Source organism: Solea solea, chromosome 5 (assembly GCF_958295425.1).
Source record: "Solea solea chromosome 5, fSolSol10.1, whole genome shotgun sequence".
In the NCBI taxonomy this organism is placed as follows: domain Eukaryota; kingdom Metazoa; phylum Chordata; class Actinopteri; order Pleuronectiformes; family Soleidae; genus Solea; species Solea solea.
In genome coordinates, this window is record NC_081138.1 from 3,407,351 (window position 1) to 3,428,034 (window position 20,684).

General features: G+C 40.5%; 1 protein-coding gene across 3 annotated transcripts in view; it reads left to right on the top strand.

Annotated features, from left to right (window-relative positions):
* fam189a1 (family with sequence similarity 189 member A1) overlaps positions 1 to 20,684 on the top strand; it is an 87,803-nt gene that overhangs the window by 49,528 nt on the left and 17,591 nt on the right. For all 3 annotated transcript variants that reach the window (XM_058630050.1, XM_058630052.1, XM_058630051.1), the window contains one exon: positions 19,130 to 19,240. In XM_058630050.1, coding sequence (XP_058486033.1) covers positions 19,130 to 19,240 — 111 coding nt within the window. The remainder of the gene's footprint in view (positions 1 to 19,129; positions 19,241 to 20,684) is intronic.

Sequence of the window (20,684 nt, forward strand, 5' to 3'; positions counted from 1 at the left end):
CAGGGAGAACACACACCCCAAAACATAAAAAAATCCTAGTTTTTGCTGCAAGGCAACATCGCTAACCAGAACTCTGACCCGTGTCCTTTCCTGTCTTTAAAATATGAATTATTTTGAGTGTAAACTCTGTCTCCTCCTCAGCTTGTAAAAGCACAAGTCTGGATGGTTTTCTCTTCTGCTGTGAACAAGCTTCTTCTATTATTTCTGGGTCAAAGGGGGGATGTGGGAACTTTGCACAGACTGTCTAGACCAGTTTGGGTCCATTCCCAACCACATCATCTGACTGAAAAATCTTTTATTTCGTCCGACTAACATTTAAAAAGTTTGGTTTTGGACGTACGACAACACATCACGTGATTTTTGTTCTGGCATCATGTAAACATACTTGTGTGTGTGTGTATTGTTCAGCCTCTGAATAGGTCTAAAATTTCAAATGCCACGTTGACAACATAATGATGATAAAATCACAGCCGATGAGAAATTCACTGTCACTGTCAACACGCACACACAATTCCGCCATTGTTAAGCAGCGCACACAGGCTCCTCACTTCCCTCCCTGCTGTCACAACGCTGCCAATCTCCTTTCTCCAGCTCAGTTAGAATAGTGTGCGACATTGCAGTGATTGTGTTTTGAGCAAATGGAGGCATTAGAGGCAAGAGCCACCAGTTTATATCCCACAGTTGACTGGACAAGTAGTGCTCTGTGGTCACTTGTCAGGGACTTGAGATGTAATTGTGGTTTGCCCATAATCCTGTCAGCCATATTTCACAGCTGAGTGAGATGATTGCGCATCACGACTGCAGTGCAAAGCTCTGGCAGGTCGGGCTGAAGACTCAAGTTTTATTGTTGAAATGTTTGCAGGTACTGACAGATGCACAGCTTCATAATGAAGAGTCCCGGCATTCTGAGTCTGCAACTGTCGTCTGCAAGCATTTTGTGTCAACGTGTATGTGTCGACGACGGCACAAGACTTTCCAGTCCAGTGGGTGGTGGTTTGCTCTATTTCTGGTCGAAGAAGAGAATCCTATATGCACGTGTAGGGCTGCAACTAATGATTATTTTGATAATCGATTAATGTGTCCATTATTAATTGGATAAAAAGGGGAAAAAAGCACAATTTGATTTCGTAAACCAAACTGTCTTTGTACAAAAGTTGTTTCCACGTTATTATATAACGTTATTCAGCCAATTATCATCAAATGTGTCTACCTTTCTCTGCAAATTTGTGTCCCTTTTGACAGACAAGCGCACGATTTCAGGCCAATTTAAAACGCATTAATGGACAGAAAATGAACTTACTACAAACTTAGCGTGAATCTCCTTCAACCATCCATCTAACATGCTTCCTCTTCAGCTAACGCTGTTCTTTGAAGGCGTTGTTGTATGCATGTGTATATTTTTTGCCATTGTTGCTTTTTAACAAATTAAGCAGCATGTGTTTACTTATCTGAAAAAGCACTATTGGTTAATTGTGGGTTCTTGATGTTTACTAAATAGAATTTTGCAGAGGCCATTGTGTGTATTGTATATTGTGGTGAAATCCTGGCAACAACATGCTGACAAAATAATGAGGTGGAGGGAAAACTGTGTATCTGTATGAAGCCAGCCTATTCCAGTGCTGGCCCATGGGCCACATGTGGCTCAAAAGCCATCTTGGATCGGTCCAGCCTGGTGGTCCCACCGTGAAACACTATGAAAATACATGAGAAACACATTTCACTGTCGCTCAAAGATTCCTGCATGAATTTCGACTCTGTGTAGCCTAGCAACATTTAACCCATAATACTCCATCAGTTGTTGTGGTAGCTCGTGATACGATCTAACAACATGTCTTTTTCAACCTGGAAACGTTAAAATGTAGTCTTTGTCAATACATACATTTGTGCTGGTTTAAACCTCGTCATCTCCTGCTGAAATTGTCTGGCCCAGCTAAATTTCTTGGTTTTAGAAAGTGAACAGCCCTGGTGTCTGCTTTGTTGATTTTTAGCATGTGTGTGTGTGTGTGATTGAGGCCTCCATGCCTGCACAACCTGGATGAGGAGGTGTTTGGTAGGATTTAGATTCAGAGGTCCTGTAGACTTGCATGTGCAAAGGAACATGCCACACAAACTACAGCTGCGCCGCGATGACAACACGCTATGAATAGCAACACAGATCTGTCTTCCTCCTTTTTATCAGTGACGGGGGGGAGAATGAAAGCTGAAAGCCCCCGAATGTGAAAGAATATTAGAGCTGAAGTTTTTTTTTTTATCAGCCATGAATTTATTGTCCATGATGAATAAATCAGAGATCCTGGGAGACTGCAAGACAAACAGTCCTGAAGATATTGATTCTTTTCACGAGTCATATAGTCACTGACAAACAACTTAGCTATGACATGCAATGGTTATTATTATATAATGTTAAACTTAAGCGACACATAGCATTTTCCCTTGTGCACTATTATACCAGAATAGCACGATAGCAGATAGAACGATAGAATAGCTTATTAAAGAATGCCACAATGTGGAGTGGGCCCTTTGCACAGCAGCCATTTTGACATGTCACACAAGGAAAATCACATGTGTGTGTATAATAAAATCATTGATGGAATATATCGAAATTCACAATACAGCTTACCTCAATTTTCAAATTGCAGGAGACGCTATTTTTGTTCAAGCCAAAATGTGTGTCAAAAGATAATCTTAGATGAATTATTATTACACATCTTATTCTATAGACTGAAGAGACCCTCTTCGCTTCTCACAGATCTGCACAAAAGTCACACATTAATCCTTTTAAATGTGTATTTTTGAATGAAAATGAGAATAACAATGCAAAAATCTCTGATACCGCGAATCATATCGTAATCGCATTTCCTGTCAAAGGATATTTATCCTCAGTTTCAGTGTGTTGTCCTGACTTTTACAGGAACACTTGTTTTCCTGCTTAAACATGTGGTTTTGCAGAGGGTCCATTCCGTATCAACAATGAAACATAAAAACATAAAATGTCTTTTATGGTTTGAGCAGAATTCCATGTCCTGGCTTATAAAACTCTCTAAAAAAAATAATTATCTACAAAATACACAGTTTCTGTGTGTTATTTAATAAAACCAAAAGATATTCTGCAATAGAGATGAATATTTCCTCAGTTTCCTCTGCAGTCCATGCTCTCGTACTTGTTGGAATGCAGATGAGCACTTGGTTTTCTCCCTTTTACAAAATTTGGCAACAGTTTTTCCTCATGCTAGTTAACAGCTCTCATTAGGGTGCCTCAAAAAATCTTTTCATCAATCTTTTCATTTCAAATAGTCCTACAGCGAGGAAGGAAAGACTGCGAGCGACATTTCAGATGATCTACGGTGTGTGAAAAGCCTTCAGTAAATGCTGATCCGTTTAGTGCCGTCTGTCATCCTGTGAGCACACGTATAGGTCCATGAATGCCCACATGCAGAGACACTGTGTGACACGGAGAGACTTGTGCCGTGATGCACACATGCATTCACATTATTCAGACAAATATTCATGTTTATTGATTCCAGATCAGCCTTTGTGTGTGCATTGTCTGTCTCATTGCTCCAAAGAGGCCTGTTATTCTTTGACTTGACCCAGATGGAGAGGCTTTAGTGGGAGATGTAGCCCATACTGCCAACTGAGATGAGCCCCGCAGGACCACCTGTCAGGAGCCGCTAAAGGAAAACAGACAGGCTGTGTGTGTGTGTGTGTGTGTGTGTGACAGACAGAGAGCGATCAAAACAAAAGTGCATACGTGAGTGAACGTGTGAGCTCAGTGAAGGGTGCAGTTTGTAGTGGAGTGGGAGTGTACGAAGGAATAAAAAAATAAATAAAAAAGGAATCTGTAAGAAACATTGCAATACTTCAAACATAAGGATCTCAAAAATAGATTTGGGGTGGGATGACTCCCATTCGCTTGTTATAGCCTTTTATGATTTTATTGTTAGGTTTTATTTCTCCTCTTTTAAGTTGTTTTCCAAAACTGGCAGGAGACCAGGAGACGGAGGAGCTCCTCGAATTAGAATTGATCTCACTCACTCACTCACTCACTCACTCATTGTCTACTGCTTTATCCTCCACATGAGGGTGACAGGGCTGCTTGTGTCAATAATCAGCTGACATAGGGTGAAAGGTGGGGGTTCACCCTGGACAGGTCACCACTGTGGGAGGACTACAATTATGGGCATCACATCACACCGGTAGAGAGAGGAGATTATTCTTTAAGCCTCTTTCACACTAAAAGCAGGTATACCTGGGATTACCTAACTAAATGAACTCAATTACACAAAAAAAGCCAATTATTCCCATTGCTAGTGGTTTATGTGATGTGTCAGCTGTGCATACAATGTGACCTCACGAATGCAGAGGAAAACAAAAGAAACCCAAGGAAACAACAACAAAATGGATCTCAGTGACAGGGTTGTCTTATTATCTTTAACGAGCGTAAGATGAATGCATATCGTAGTGTTGCACTGGACGTGATGCAGGGCTCCCAAAAATGAAGCAGACGAAGAAAAAATGCACGTGTTCACCAAAGGCTTGCTTTCATTGAAAGCAGATAAAAACCTTCATGTATTGCTGAGTCATTTGACCAGAGAGTGAATATCAATTACATTCAAAAATCCTTTTAAACCCATGATTAAACTCTTCTTTTTGTGTTTTACCACTGGGACGAGTGTGTTCTACAGCACAGTTCAGCTGATCCATCCGTCCATTATCCAAACCACCTTTCCCCTGGAGACACTGGAGCCAGTTCCAGATGACATTAGATGAACACACAAGTTCAACACACTGAGACAAAAACAACACACGCACACACACACACACACTGTTCCTGCAGAAGACTCACTCAAACACAGTAAGACACAGGACCTAATCTCATGAATGAATCATTTAAATGATTTAATCACAATACAGAAACGTTTGCGTGAATCTAACCTGCATCACTTCGAATGAGCCACAGTAGTTAATAATAATCATTTTTAGTATAATTTTTATTATATATAACTTTATTAACAATGCTAAAGCTCCCTTGGACAACTCTTGTTTGAGCGGCACTGGGCTGTTGCGCGTTGATGGCACATACTGCATCATGCAAAGGTACTGGCTATAAGAGCAAGGCATGAAAGTGTTATTTTAGACACTCATCACGGCAGAGAAAACCGTTGTTGGAGGAAGCGAGGACGAGGAAACATTAGAGTGAATGGGTGAGAAGTGGGAAACATGCAAAATGGATGCCGACCAGCGTGGACATGGCTCCATGGCCGCGAGTGACTTTTTACAACAGTGAGGATAAAGTGGTAGATGATGGATGGATGAATGTTTACAGTGGTGTCGTAGAAACATTTCCTCCCAAACTGTATCGGGAGCGCCGTAAAGAAAAAGGACCCACTTGAAACGCAGTAAGAAGCTTAGCTGCTGCATTCTGGACCGATTGGAGACGGGAGAGTGATTTTTATGTAAGACTTCACACTCCTCTCTTCCCATATAAATATCTTACTTCACTGAAGTTTCACCAGAAAAGCCCACCCAGAGCTGTGGGACTGGTGTTTCAAACACGTCCATATATCCTTCCTCTCTTCACATTTTTTTAATGGTGTATAGGAAAAAATAAACCGTAACATTAGAGGAGAAGATTCATACTAAGAGATAGTAGCCCTGCTGGGATGTGACTGCAGGCACAAGGACAAGGGCAGAGATAGAGGCTTTAGATTTGTTTTGATACATTTCCTTTGGTTCTCAGCCAAGAAATATAAAAAATCTCCCGTTGCTAGGCAACATCCATAATCATCCTTCAAGCATCCTTTATTGAATTAAAGTTTGTTCCAGCTCAGTGTGGATGTATATAACATCTTCAGAAACATTTAAAGTTAAAGCGAAGTATCTTATCTATAGGTAGAGAAGGAGCGCTTTGTTTCATATTTCCAATAAAAGCAGTTTAGTCAGCACCGCTCCTTTTGAATTTGTTTAGTTAAGTGTAACAAAAGTAACAAATTAGACCGAGCCCCCAAAGTCAGGTACAAGTACCATTATGTGATTGCTAGCTCTTATGAAGCGACGCCCATCCAATCACGATGCCGAATCAGCAGTCGTCTTATTACCCACAAGCAGCAGCTGTTAATGTGAGCTGTGTTGACCTGCTGCACTGAGCTCAAGTGTCTTGCCCCGGGACACATAAGCAGGGTGGATGTTTGCCAACATGGGAGGATCCGCCTTGGCTGCTCCTGCGGAAGAGTGGCCTCTCTCCGAAGCCACTTTGCTGCCAGACTGAAAACAATGGTTTTTGACTTAATCAATGTTGTAAAGCTGTGGAGACAAAAGACTGTGGGGAATATATTAAGAATATGATTCACACACAGGCCACACTGATCAGCAACATTTTATTTTTCAACCTGATACCTCACCACATTCTTGATTTGGTACAATCTTAGCACTCTTGCCAGTTTGAACACGGGCGTTTCTGCATGGAGTCTGCATGTTCTCCCTGTGTGTGCGTGGGTTTTCTGCGAGTTCTCTGGCTTCCTCCCACAGGCCAAAAACATGCAATATGGGGATTATGTAGTGTGAGAGTGAATGGTTGTTTGTCTCTATATGTGGTCCTGTGATGGACTGGCGAACTGTCCAGGTTGTACCCCCGCAACCCTCATGCGTGGAGTGGTATAAGATAGATGGATGGATGGATGGATGGTTGTTTCCTATTAAGGAGACCATACTGTATGCATGGAACGTCACTTACAACTTAACCACTTAAGCCAACTCCTTAACTTCCAGTCGGTGGACGCTAAGGGGAAACTTGCCCTTCGTCAGGTATTAAAACTTCTGACATCAATTGAAAAAATGTATATTGTCTCTTAGTAGTTGTTTGAGTAGTAGTAGTTAGGGGGATTTAACGTGGCCTGAAATGAAAAAGGTTTAAATTTTAACACCGTGAGGGGACAGCTGTGCACAGCTTCTCTTAAATTCTATAATTCGTCTCTAAACGCTCTTGGTATGTTCGACTGTAGAACATCTCTGCATCTTTGGATGCAGGACTGTGCATGTAGTCAATTGAGTTTGTTTTTAACTATAAGGGACATGGCCTAGTTTATCTTTTCTGTCTACCTCCCTACTACTCCGTTTCCTTTTTACAAATGGCTCCTGGCTTCATTTTGTGTCTCAAAAACTCGGGGCTGTCTTTAAGTCTGTATGGTAATGATGACATTCACTTCCTAATTTGTTCTTATTAGCCGCGGCTCGACTGTCAGCTGTGAACAAAAAGCTGTGTTAAAACACATTTCACTTTCATTTTCACCTCGTCAACGGTCTGATCAAGTAAGTCTTTTTCTCCTAACTCAGGGTTTTTCCCACGGGCTAAATTCCGCTCTAAATAGACATGGATCTAAAAGTGCTCGTGAATTTTATGCAAGAAAGAAATTAAGTTGATATTTAGGTCCTTGAATTTGACATCACTACCTTTTCACCATTGTTGTTTCTCATTGGTGATACTGTCTACTCTACGGAAACAAAACATTGTCATTGTATTCCTAGTTAAATAATATACAACATTTGTACATAATTTAAAATAAAAAGTATATTTATTTATTTGTAACAAATGTACAAATCCAGATTTATTTGATTATTATTCTGTATTTGTTTAGAAACCACATCATTGCTGCTCTGTATAAACCTGTCGTCGACACAACCCTGGCGTTTTAGAGCCCGACAAATGGAGCAATATAGAAAATGCTGCTGACTCTGTTTCTTAGTCTCAGTGGGCACACACAGAGACCTTTGGAAACAATGACCTTTTCTGCATTCACTTCCTGATTGGTTGTTATCCCTAACCCCATGACCCCATGACCCTGTGACCCCCATTTCTGGAAGAAAACATAAGGCCCCGTCCACCAGAGTGGAACGCAACATAAAATATTCATGGATGTTTACTTGGACTGGCGTAACTATAGCTCATCTTCATTATCGCCAAACAAGATTTTTCAGTTTCAGTCTTTCTTCAGTCGCTTCCCAAGAATTGACTAAGTCAAAATATTATTGGGTGTTACAGGCACAGACATTGTTTCCTGTCTGTGAGTTTCCATGTAGAAATGACGGCAAACACTGTCTCCCTTCAGGCACTTAGGGAAGCTCCTACTTTGTGTCTCAATCCATCTCGTCTCTGTCAGCGCGTGTAACCACACACACTTACTTACACACACATGGTCTCATGCGTAAAATGACGTGTGTGTAATGCGACAGGTAAGAAATCGGCCGTTGGGCAGAAAAGGTGATGAGCAGAGAGAAGTGTGAGTGGAAGTCCTGGCAGAGTGTTAAAGAGCACAGTGGGCTGAATGAGCTGGAGATAAAGCCTGATGAATGATGTCCTCCCCTAAGGACCTGAGAAACAGGAAGTGTGGCTCCAGATTAATTAGAATATGAATTGGATCCTCTTATCTGATGGCTCATAGGAGTGAGAGCACCATGATCCAGGCAGCGGCAGAACAGGTATTTTAAGCCAATGGTTCAGGTCATTGCTCTCCTTCAGTCAAAAGGGTATGTTTGAGCTCAATTCATAATTTATTTTTGAAATATAACATTGTTATATTAATGGGGAAAAATGCAACTTTGTAGTAAGTTTATTTTTTAAATGTAGGAACATTACATACATCAGAGTAAACAGTCATGTGATTAACAAAAATCTGAATGAAAATCTGAACCAAAGTGATGGATCGATCAACAGTGCCATGGACAGAGTGATGTTGCTGTGTGACTAATCAATGAGAAAAGACAGAACTGAGGTTTTAATCAGGAGATACAGCTACATTTCAATATTCTAATATGATTTGATTAAATATTGTGAATTGCAATGTCACGGAGTGTTTAAATGTGCTGTATGTGATGTGATATCACTACATCACGTTCTGACCGCAGTGTATAAACTGAAGAAAGTCCCGATTAATATACAGCGTTTCTTTTCGATCACAGCCTGTACTCTGCCATGTGAGCATAAAAGACATCAGTGTTCTCACAGAAGTCATCCTTGATATATTTTTTTTTAATAAACCCTGACAAGTATAAGAAACATCTTTCCCCCCCGTTTCCACCAAGCCATACACTTTGGTGCAGTGTGATATGGCATGCAAATGATGTGCGTCTGCACAGTCAAATGTTGAGACGGGTTCCAAACACAGATACCATATCTATGTGGGCCACTTCTGGGCTTTCATCTGGCCTTGACGAAACGGATGTGAGCCTGAAGGGTCCGGCTTATGAACTGACAAATGTGGCTCGAGTTTCCTCAAACAAACGTGAACCTTTTTTTGGCCAATAATATGTGCAGCTCTTAGCAATGAGTGTACAAGAACTACTTCCTGTTACTGCTAATGACAGTTGGACACTGGAATGACTACTACAACTATACAATAACATATAAAACTTGTCTACAAGAGACTGACTGTCAGCTATTTTCATTGTTGAGCGTTATGACAAAGGTTTTATATAAGAAGTTTTAAAAAAGCCAAGGTCAGTGGCTCTTATTTTGAAAGCCAGGTTGAATGTAAAGGGTGCTATGTAAGATTAGCTGAGTCACTATTGTGTATGAAGAGAAAAATATCCAGTCAGCTGGTAACTGGTTCATATAAGGATCCTTCGCTGCACTAAAACTCCAAACACCAAACTTGTATTTTTATTTTCTGAGAACAATTACTAAAAAAATAAATATATATAATATATACATATATATCCTAGTTTTTGCTCCCTTCATTGTGGCACCAGGCAACACTGAAGGAGATTGACTCGTCGACAGAGAATCACCACTGACGTGTGACAGCAGGGAGAAGCGTCTTTGTTTCTCTGTGCAGCCTGCAGCCTTCTTTCAAACAGGACTTGTTGGTCTCTTGTCACGAAAGAAAGAACACGGAGTCCTCCGCGTCCTGCGCTGCTGCTCTTTGTTTACGGTGTCATTTCGTTCTTCTTTGTGAAGTTCATTGGCGAGATAGACGTCGCGTGGCGCTGCGTTGTTCGCGTAGCTGATGCATGTTACATGTCATTTGCATATCTGGCCCATGCAGCCTTTGGTTAGATCAGGGCTTCATCGTGGTGAGCTGCACTGCCCCGCACCGCTCGGTGGAAATGAGGCTTTCAACAAACTTCCTGCTGTGCTTGTGTGTGTGTGGTGTCGGTGTCTTCTTGGACCACGATGATTATAGGCCTGTCTCATTACAGCAGCCCCCCACAGAGAGCCCGGGGGGGAACAGAGGAGGCAGAGCCTCCTTGTTTTAGCTCATTAGAGGTCAGTGGTTGATTAAAATGTTGAAAAGTGGAGGTTAATCAGCGACTGACCCTCAGGGTAATACTGTCTTTCATGGTCTCTTTTAATCAATAAGTGTGAGCACTGGCACTGAGATGAACTCTGATACCTCCTCTCAAGGAGCACTCTTTTACTTCCCCTGCATGCCCAAGTACTGCCTGCCTGCCTGTCTATTATCCATCCTCGTCTCATGGGGATCTCTGGGCCTCGATGTGTGAATGCACCTGATAAAAAAAGGTCAAAAGGTTCAATTCAAAAAAGTACTGCAACATTAAGTTGCAGCTTGGCACGTTTTCATGTCCACGCTCCGAGTCTCATCTGCCAACAAAAAAAAGGAAAAAAAAGGTGTTAGACTCCCATCTTCCACAGGAACTAATCCATCACATCCTGCAGAGATGTGGTCTGACATGCTGTCAACATGATTGCACATCAAAGCTTAGAAAGTCAAGAGGTGAAGCGTGCTGGTTTTACAGTGTTCCTCTCTATCTGTGCATCCAAAAGACATGAATTCTGCTCAGGGGATATATACAGTATACTATATTTATATATGTACTGTACATATAAATATATAGAGAGAAAGAGAGAGGGATGAAGCTGCTAACCACGTTCTCTCTCTGCTTGTTTTTGTTATCGAACCGTGACCGTATTATCAGATGAGGACAAAAACCTGTTAACCTAACTTTCAGGTTCACTTTCACTGCGTCTTGGGTGTTATATCAAAAAATCCTTGTTCTTATTTGTTCTTAAACTTGAACTTTATGAAATAGGAATAGGAAACTGCTGCAGTCAAGAAGATTTGCCCACACATTCTCCGTTTGTGTGATGTGATGACATGTTTTTAGGTGCGTGTTATTATGCCTGCAGATTACTTCTCATGTGGAGTTGAAAGGTGAATCTCTGTGATAACATCTAGAGCTGCGACTAACGGTTATTTCCATAATCAATTCATCTGTCGATTATTTCCTTTATTAATCGAGTAATCGTTTGGTCCATAAAATGTCAGAAAATGTTAAAAAATGTCGATCAGTGTTTGTCAAACCTGGAAATGATGATGTTCTCAGATGTCTTGGTTATATGGAGCAAATAAATGAAGGAAATATTCACATTTAAGAAGCTAAAACAATCAGAAATCTTGTTTTAATAATGAAAAGCTTCAAACTGATGAATTGATTACGAAAATAGTTGACAATTAATTTAGTAATCGATTAATTGAGTAATTGTTTCAGCTCTAATAACGTCATATATACACTTTACATTCTATAATGGTTGTTGTTTTCGGTTGTATTTAATATCCACGCAATTCATATCATATAAAACTACGTATAAATTTGCTTTTCTGGTTAAATAAACTCGGATTCTCCTTGTTTTTTTCAATAGTTTCTGTGAGTGAGTGTGTGTGTGTGTGTGTGAATCCGTTAACACACCTAAAGGCGAGTTGAATGTGTGTGTGCCTGTGACGATCTGGTTCCCAGCAGTATTAAGAGTCTGTAGAAGTCGTTACATCTGGTTCGGTGTGAATTCCCCCGGGTTCTGCTGCTGAGAGTTTGTATCAACACTTCCACTGTTTATTTGGACCAGCACTGAACTCAGGGTCACTCAGCCCCTATCACAACTAATCCTGGTGATGAGGGCCGAACACACACACACACACACACACACAGAATCAGACACTCACACACATACATAAATATACCAGAGCCCTTGGTTGGATGAGGGAACAGAAAGGTAGAAATTGTCTTCAGTGAACAGCAGGAATCAACGAGAACCAGCTGCTGCGGTTATAGAGTCGGTGTAATGGAGCTGCCAGAACAAACACTTGAGTGGATGTGGATTAACCCACAGGTTGTGTGAATTTCAGCATATTTTTACATTACTTTATGAAAGTACATTCTCACCTAAAATGACACTTTGACTGCCTTTGCCTCGTCACCAAAACAGGAAGTGATGTATGCTTCCTGTTCATAACAGTAATGAGCCGCTCCAGAGTTCACTTCCAAGCGGCTCACGACCACAACTTTATAGAGAACCAGAGTCTGGATCTCTGGTCTCAGACTGCAAATGCATCAGTGTTCATATTAGTTATGACTTATGACTAAAATACCATTTAGTTTGAGTCATTTTTTGTAGTCATCTGAGACGTTTTAGTCTGGTTTTAGTCGACTAAATCTGCCGCAGGTTCATTTGTCTTTTCCTTTGAGTTGTTCTCCACATGGTTTACAAAGGCTTTTGTCTTCTGTAACATCGTACGTGAAATTCAACCATAGTGTCGTCTCTTCTCTTTCTACATAATGCTGTAATTTCTGCCACTTTGAATATGTATACATATATGTATATATATATATACACACATGTACTGTATATATGATTGAATATGTTCTTATTATTCTTCGCTTCTGATTAGTTCTCTTCATTTCTGTCCAGTTTGTATTGTTGACGAGAGTGCCAGTAGATTAGTTTTTGTCATTTCAGCTTTATTTTTGTTTACTTTACTGTCTCGTTTTCTTTCGGTGAAAAAGGGGTCGTTGGCGGACATTTTTTTTTTTTATCATAGTTTAGCAGGAACTGAAAACACTCCAGGGTTCAGCTCCAGAGAACTAATCAAGTCTGGTGACTGGCACCTCATCGCCGCCACTCTTGTTCATCTCCATTGGCTCCCTGTCAAGTATACTACCTCATACACAATCTATTTCTCCTCATTTTCAAATCCCCATGGCCTCACAGCACCTCTCTGACCTCCCCCACACCTATACTCCATCCCAGAACCTACAGTCCACAGGTCTGAGAAGCTGTGCAGCAGCTCCCACCACGCTCTGGATTTCTCCTCCCTCTCCTAAAACTGTTCACAAAAGCTTTTTAATCACTCGAGTCATTACTCCAAGTATCTCCCTGCATTTACTTACTGGACTTTGTTCTGCACTTTGCTTAATTTTTCACTTCTCTCTAAAGTGGCCTCATTTACCTTGAAAGTCTAAAACATATCTGGAAGCTTCTACTGTATAGCACAACATCTGGTATTTCTTTCCCCTTGACACATATTCAGTAATAATCCCCTTCTGTCTTCATTGTGGCTGTCTTTCACAGATGTTTCTGAGCTGTTTATGGAGCCGCCGCGTTGATATATGTATGTATATACTCGTATCAGAGGGAAACTGACACAGAGGGCCTGTAATCTGCTGAGCAGCAGCAAAAACAAAACGTTACTTCTATCTCTGGAGGCTTGTGGATAATTGAAAATAAATAGTGTTGTGTCGCAGTACTGCTGCAGACAAAATCCTAATTTGTGCTGCAGCCACAGGACTCACAACAATGCTTCCAATGCTGCTTTTATATACTTCCCACCCGGTTAGAACTTTGATCTCTCTGTCTCGAGGGCCTCTCAGAGGATTAAACCCCACGTGAATGTCAAGATTTGTGTCAAACCACAAAAAACAAGTTTTTATCATGAAGTGATTCATTATAATAATTAGAATTAATAATAGTGACACTTTATTTTGGTAGTCTATTGTTGACTCTCTGATAGGTATACAGTCTCACGTCAACAGATAATCACTTGACACTTACTGAACACACATTTACACATTGTTGACAGTCAACTATGAAATAGATAGATAAGCAACTAATTGTCAACTAATCTAAAATGATGGTTAACAACACTGCAAAAATAGTACTCAGTAACTTATAGTTAACTGTATGTCACTTATCATTTGAATAAGTGTCGACTAGTGTTACCATTAATATTATTAAATATTGATTGCTTGTGTCAGTCTCACCTACATTTTTAATCCCCAGCAGATTTACCTTTTGTGCGACACAGATTCCCGTTTTCACACGTGTCAAAAATGCACCACACTGTATTCTTGATATTGTGAGGTCTGTGAGAGAGATAAGCTCTTTAAGTTGCATAACATGCTATATAGTTTGTAGTTTAATGTCTGTATTGTATGCAAAGGTTATTGTGTCGGCGCGTATTAGTGATACTGACGTGAATACACATGCAACTTTATTTAAATTTACTCCACATATGATTCCACCGGACAATGTTTCAGATAATTCTTTGATTTGACTTCCTAAAAATATTAATAATTCTCATCAACTGACAACTTAGTTAAGAATCACCTTCAATTTCCATTTATCTGTCTGTCTAATGCTGCTTTATCCTGCACATGAGGGTCGTAGGGGAGCTGGAGCTAATCCCAGTTGACAGTGGTGGGATTACACCCCGGACAGGTTGCCAGTCCATCACAAGGCCAACATACAGAGACCGCTCTTATTTATATATGTATTATCTTTGCATTTCTTATTACTTTATCCTCCACCAGGTACAGCCGATGACATTTGCTTTATCATGCTCATTTGTAATGGCTGAATTGTGTTTCTATCAAATTAGCCGCTGTGATGAATGGGCTTGTTTTGCTCTCGTTGTCATTGGTGGCGACGGCGCAGATGGATGGGGAGAGATGCAGAATGGGAGGATGAAATATGTTTGAATGACGGCATTTTCTTTTTTGCGAGGTGTTTGTGTTGAGAGTTTTATTCAAGGTCATCCGTAAATACACTTACTTATCTCCACACAGAACAATTAGCTCAGCCTAAAAACAGGAAAACCTTGGAAGCTAAGCTCTGTCCTCACAAATTGAAACATTACACGCCATTTGTATCCTGCATTGCCCCCCCACGCGTCTGCCTCTGCTGATATTTCGCTGTAATTCTTGGCACGTTACCACCACCTGCTGAGAAGAGAACAAACAAAGCAGGTTCCCGCTCCTAAAAATATGGCTCCACATCGCTGCTATCGTAAAAAAAAATAAACATAGAAAACTCTACAGGGTAGATTATATGTAATATTAACCACAAACCTCCACTGCAAGGTAAACGGTTCGTCCACAGTATCGCCTCGTGTCTGTGCAGTTTGATGAAGTGCCACTGCCGGATGAAGGATTAGGAGGAGGGGAGGCTGAAGTCAAATGATTTTCACCTCCGTGACAGTTATGGAGAATAACAGTGATGCACCTGATCCCGGAGTCTTATATTGTAGTAATCTATGAGTGTGTGTCACCGAGATGAATGGCGATTGTGTTGTGGTGTATTGTCCTCAGTAGTGAGTGCTAAACGATGTGATGATGACATGCACTGTAAATCTTCCTCGGCTGCGTGTGTGTGTGTGTGTGTGTGTTCCTCTTTAGTATGCAGAGGGAAGCACGGCAGTAATTAATGAATAGCAGCTAAATGGTGGTATAGTGATCCTACATGGTAATGAGAAAGCACTGGTGTGGGGCGAGGCGTGACAATCAGCTCAGCAGAGAGAAAGCATGGCGGCACACAGGTGACACTCGGGCCTGGCGAGGACAAATCAAGCGATTTATTGCGGGACTTTTCACCACTGTTGTATGAAATCACAATTTGCTCTGTGGAGCCGGGGAGCCACGGGCTTTTTTATTCTCATGGTTGTCGGATTCTTATGCAGCTGGAGATTGCAATAAAAGGCTCAGTGTCAGATCTGACACAGATAAAACAAAACAAAACACACAACACAACAATAATTGAATATCCTTTTAGAGCAGCGTGGTGTTCTGGCAGCTCCCTCCAGCAGTGGAGCTCTCGTACAGAGAGTGAGAGGTGGTTTTCTCCTCAGTTGACGCTATAGTTGATGCTGGTTATTGTCTGAGACACAGCGTTGTACCTGACTGGCTCAGCTGGCAATCTGATGAACGTGGACTATGCTTTCATTTAAAAAAAATGAATTGCCCGTTTGTTAAGGAAGGAGCTTTTAGTGCCTCTGGTTTCTGCATTGCAATATAAAACATCCTCATTGTGACAGTTATTGTCATGGCATCGTTCTAGTTAAATGCACTAATAAAGCTGTCTGTTTGTTGATTTGCCAAGGGTCATATTTTTGTTTATACCTTAATTTTTTTTTTAATAATAGCAACCTCAAATGGCATATTAAATTATGAAATTTTAATTTAATTGCTTGAAATGATCTCCAAGCTCTCCAGTTTTTATTGTCTTTTAAAACTCGTTTGTATTTGCAATTTATTTTTATTTTATGCGGCGCCAAAGACAAATTTCCACATAGTGGACAATAAAGTTTAATCTCATCTAACCATGGTTTCTAATTCAAACACTGTTCACTCAGTGAAATGGCTTCAGTGCTTGTTTGTCCACAGTAGCGTTCAGGTCACATCAGTGTCTCTGCTCTGCATAAGCACGCTGTCAATATCTGTTACAGCACCATCAAATCAATAAAGTACAGGGATGTTCCCGGGTTAAACTGATAGAAAATGATTTATTAATGTTGGAAATGTGACGTGTATATGAAGCCGAATCCTTGCTTTCAGTGACAGTCTGGTGTTTGATAACTCTGTTGGACCGATCATACAAAACATGCTAATTACAATGATAAAAGTCTGATTTTTAGCAGTTTTACAGTGACGAATTTCTCAGCAACTCTTTCTTTTTCTTATTTTAGGCTCACAGTACATCATTGTTTCTCTATAACAGTCCAGGAACACGACTGATCTGGCAAGTTTAACAACAGTTTTAAAAATATCCTGAATCCGGATCACTACCAAAATCTAATTATTTCTTCCTTGGGCAATAACTGTGAGTCATAATGTACTTTTGATGCCCGAGACAAATAAACTTGAAACTTGGAGCCTACAGGGCCAGAAAATCTCATCCCAATCCTTTCTTTACTTTTTGAGTAATGTTGCTCACAAACATAAACCCCAAACCTCTAGAGGTAAATATACTCTTGTAATGAAAACAACAAACTTTGTGTTTCTTCTTTTTTTTGAGAGCTACACATTTCCCCCTCATCCAAGTCGTATCACTGTAAGAAATGCTAATGAATAATAAGTGTAAGACTTATTTATAGGCGAGCAGGAACCATGCAACATATGAGATTTGATTTAAAACAATCAGAATAAGAGAAGGATATTAAATGAGATGAGTAATAAATATTCACAGATATTCAACACAACCAAATCATAGAAATAGAACTTTGTTTATTTGTGTCCTGTTTTTTGTGTTTGTGTCCTATAATTTGAACTAAACTAAACCAGGGATTGTTAAGCATGAGTAACTATGCTGCACCTGTAAGAAAAAAAGAGCTTTTCCTGATATTTATTTCCATCATAATGGTGGAAAAACAGTCTGTCAGTCTGCAGTTTGGACTGTCATTGCAGAGCTTTGTCTCGTTCTTTATTCTAATGGACCAGAAAACCAGACATCTCTTTGAAATGAAATGCTAATAAATCAAATATAGACATCACCACCACCAGTCCATCATGGGAACACATTTTCTTCGCTCCCTTACTTTATTCTCTCCTCTTCTAGACTTTTCCTCCTTGCCAAAAAGTTGCTCCTCATTAAACTGTCAGTCTTCCCATCTCAGTCATCACTCCATCTGTTTGTCATATATACCACCTGGTTCCTTCACTACTGCAGCCCTTTGTCCTTCTGTCCTTGTCTCCTCACCATCTGCACTTTTCAACAACCCTAACAACCGCAAAAATGCTACTGCGCTAGTGCCCTTTGTGTCCTCCACTGACACTGCAACAACCAGGACATTGCAAACTTTGAAAGTTGTAACTAATACCCCATTTGGACCTGGTGTTAATTGCTGTCCTTAGAGGTCCAATCACCGGGCAGATCACGCTAAGTTCTGGTCAGAAGTCTTCACATCCAATCCCAAAAACCACATTTGGACGTGGTTTAATGAAGCATGTGTCCACATTACTGAGCTACATGGACACAGAGACGCATGAAAGCCCACATCCTCAGCTGAAGTCCTCTTACTAACAGTAATTTCACATTTTCTGTACACTAATCATTGCCAGTAATACATTTACTGATGGTAATTTATTTGCAGTCACGACCGCAGTATTAACTGACCATCAAATCATTTCTTTTTCTCATGTTTCCCGTCTCGTTTCATGTCACTGCAGCGTAAGTAGGGCTTTAATTCAGCTCTTGTATCTTTCTCTCACACACACCAGCGCACGTGCAGTGACATCAGACATATCTCTACAGCCAGATCAGATGTGGTCAAAGGAGATGCATCCAAGGTGCATTTTAATGCCAGGTGTAACAGTCCACATGGGATTAGATCTGAACCAACGATATCAGGTCTATTATGGTTCATTTTTAAAGAAAGTGGCTAAATATGAGCTTGTAAACCTCTACTGCAGTCATGAAGTAAATTCCCACAAGAGTTGTGGAGTCCGTTGAGAAAAGGCCTGTGCCTGGTTTGTAATTTCCTGGACAGAGTGGGCTTGTTGCTGCACTTAGAACTTTGTTTTTTGACCTGTAATTTAAACTTCTTGAAATGGCAGCCATATTATTGCTCACAGGTTTGATATCCAGGGGGCTTTCATTGAAATCGAAGCCCACATTGAGAGGAATACAGATGCAGGAGAAGGTTTGGATTGACAGCACATTAGAGCTCAACTGCCAGTAAGGACATGTGCATGTGGGTGCATGCTCCTGACTGATTGTGGATGGAGAAACTCCATCTGTCAATAAGTTGTTGTTGTTGTTGTTTTTTTTTGTTTCAAAAGCTATTCTGTAATTATGATTTCTCTCACCCTCAGGCTCTTGAGGTCTGAGGAACAACAGGTTATTGATTTCTGTTGACATCAGTGCTTCGTTCTTCTTTGGTGACGCGTTGAAATCACAGAGAGCAACAATTGATTGAAATGCACTGAGCCTCTGGAGTTCGGGCCTCTGTTCAAACACGGCACCAGAGAGATGTTTTGAATCAGTGTCAGCAAACAGCAACGTTTTTATATCATGTTTTCCCCTTTTTCTCCATCTGTTTCTCTCTCTCTTCTTCTTCTCATGTGACAGATCACGTTCTTCATGCTCCTCTCTGCGGTGTGCGTGATGCTCAACCTGGCTGGCTCCATCCTCTCCTGCCAGAACGCTCAGCTCGTCAACTCTCTGGAAGACTGTCAGCTGGTGAGACCAACTGGGCCTTTGACTCATGTCAAGTCATCACATTGTTCACTAATTGTATTATATAACTATTAAGCATTGTAGAAATTATAGCAAAACAGCTAGAAACATTATATTATGCACACATTTGCTCTTGTCTCTAATTACTGATAGTTTGTCCCTAAAAAAAATGGGTCCCCAGATCAGAATTCTGGGGAACACCTCAAAGGATGGATGGATGTAAAGAAAGAAAATGGTTGACAAACTTGCTTAAATTGCTAACACTTACATTAAGTAAGTTAATTCAAACTAAAGTAAACATGTTGTATTCTTACTTGCCTACTTAAGTTTTATAAAACCTGATTTATTTGGGTGTTACCAATTTAAATATAGCTTTTATAGTTTGGCATTAATTTTTTCTTGTGTCACTGTACATGGATGTTGAAACCCCCACTAATAACGCTAAAAACTATTCCTGAGAAACCAAACTAACAACTTACACTTGCAGCGAGTCGCCTCAGAAGCTGACAGATTGTCACCATCAAGTGCACAGCTTGTGTCAAATGTTGTTGTTGTTGGAATCAACTGTCACACCAGTATCTATGAAGTCAGTGAGTAACAGGCATGTGCTTAGTTGTCGAGTGTATATGCAAATCCACGTAAACACGAACGTCGGCAGAGACGGCACGAGTTCTGTTCCCGGCAGCCTGCAGAACAGAGTCAGCACCAAAACTGAGCTGTGAGTTGTTTGTCTCTTGGTGACTAATGGCTCGTGATTGTCACATCCATCTCTGCCAGAATACAAACTCTCTAAAATACAGCTAAACAGCTTTGGAAGAGTCTTCCAGGCATTAGTATCATACGTATATGAAGCACGTATATAACTCAAGCAATACTATTTAAATAAAATGCTTAATGAACGTATAATCAGAGTAAAAGAACCGGGAAACCCAGTTGGAAAGACCAGTGTTTACCTCAATTAGCTGATGAGTGTGAAGTCATTTTAAACGGATAATGTGTCCGTAGCTTTGCAGCAACAAGCTAAGAGGCATTCATGGGAACCGCAGCAGATTAATGCTTCATCCCCTCAGGCTACGTTCACCAACGACTAGTGTGAAAAGCAGTGCTTTAGAGAATACTGCAGCCTGTCAGTGAGAGAGGAGCATAAAAATATAATTCTTCACACAAAAGTGCTATAACACTTTGGCTATTTAAAAACTTCTGGCAGTTGTTACCTTAAATAACTTAATAACAGCATTTTCTCCTCTGCTTAAGAAAGTGTTAAGCCTCTTAAACGTCCCACTCCTTTTCCTCTTCTTTCTACTTTTGACATTATTCATCTTAACTGCAGGGACACAAATCCTGGAAAATGTCATCGTGCAGGCATAATTCTAATAATTTTACATGATATTGTCTCAAGAAATCTACATGAAAACCGCCCAAAACGACTCTAAGCGATGTAGTAGGC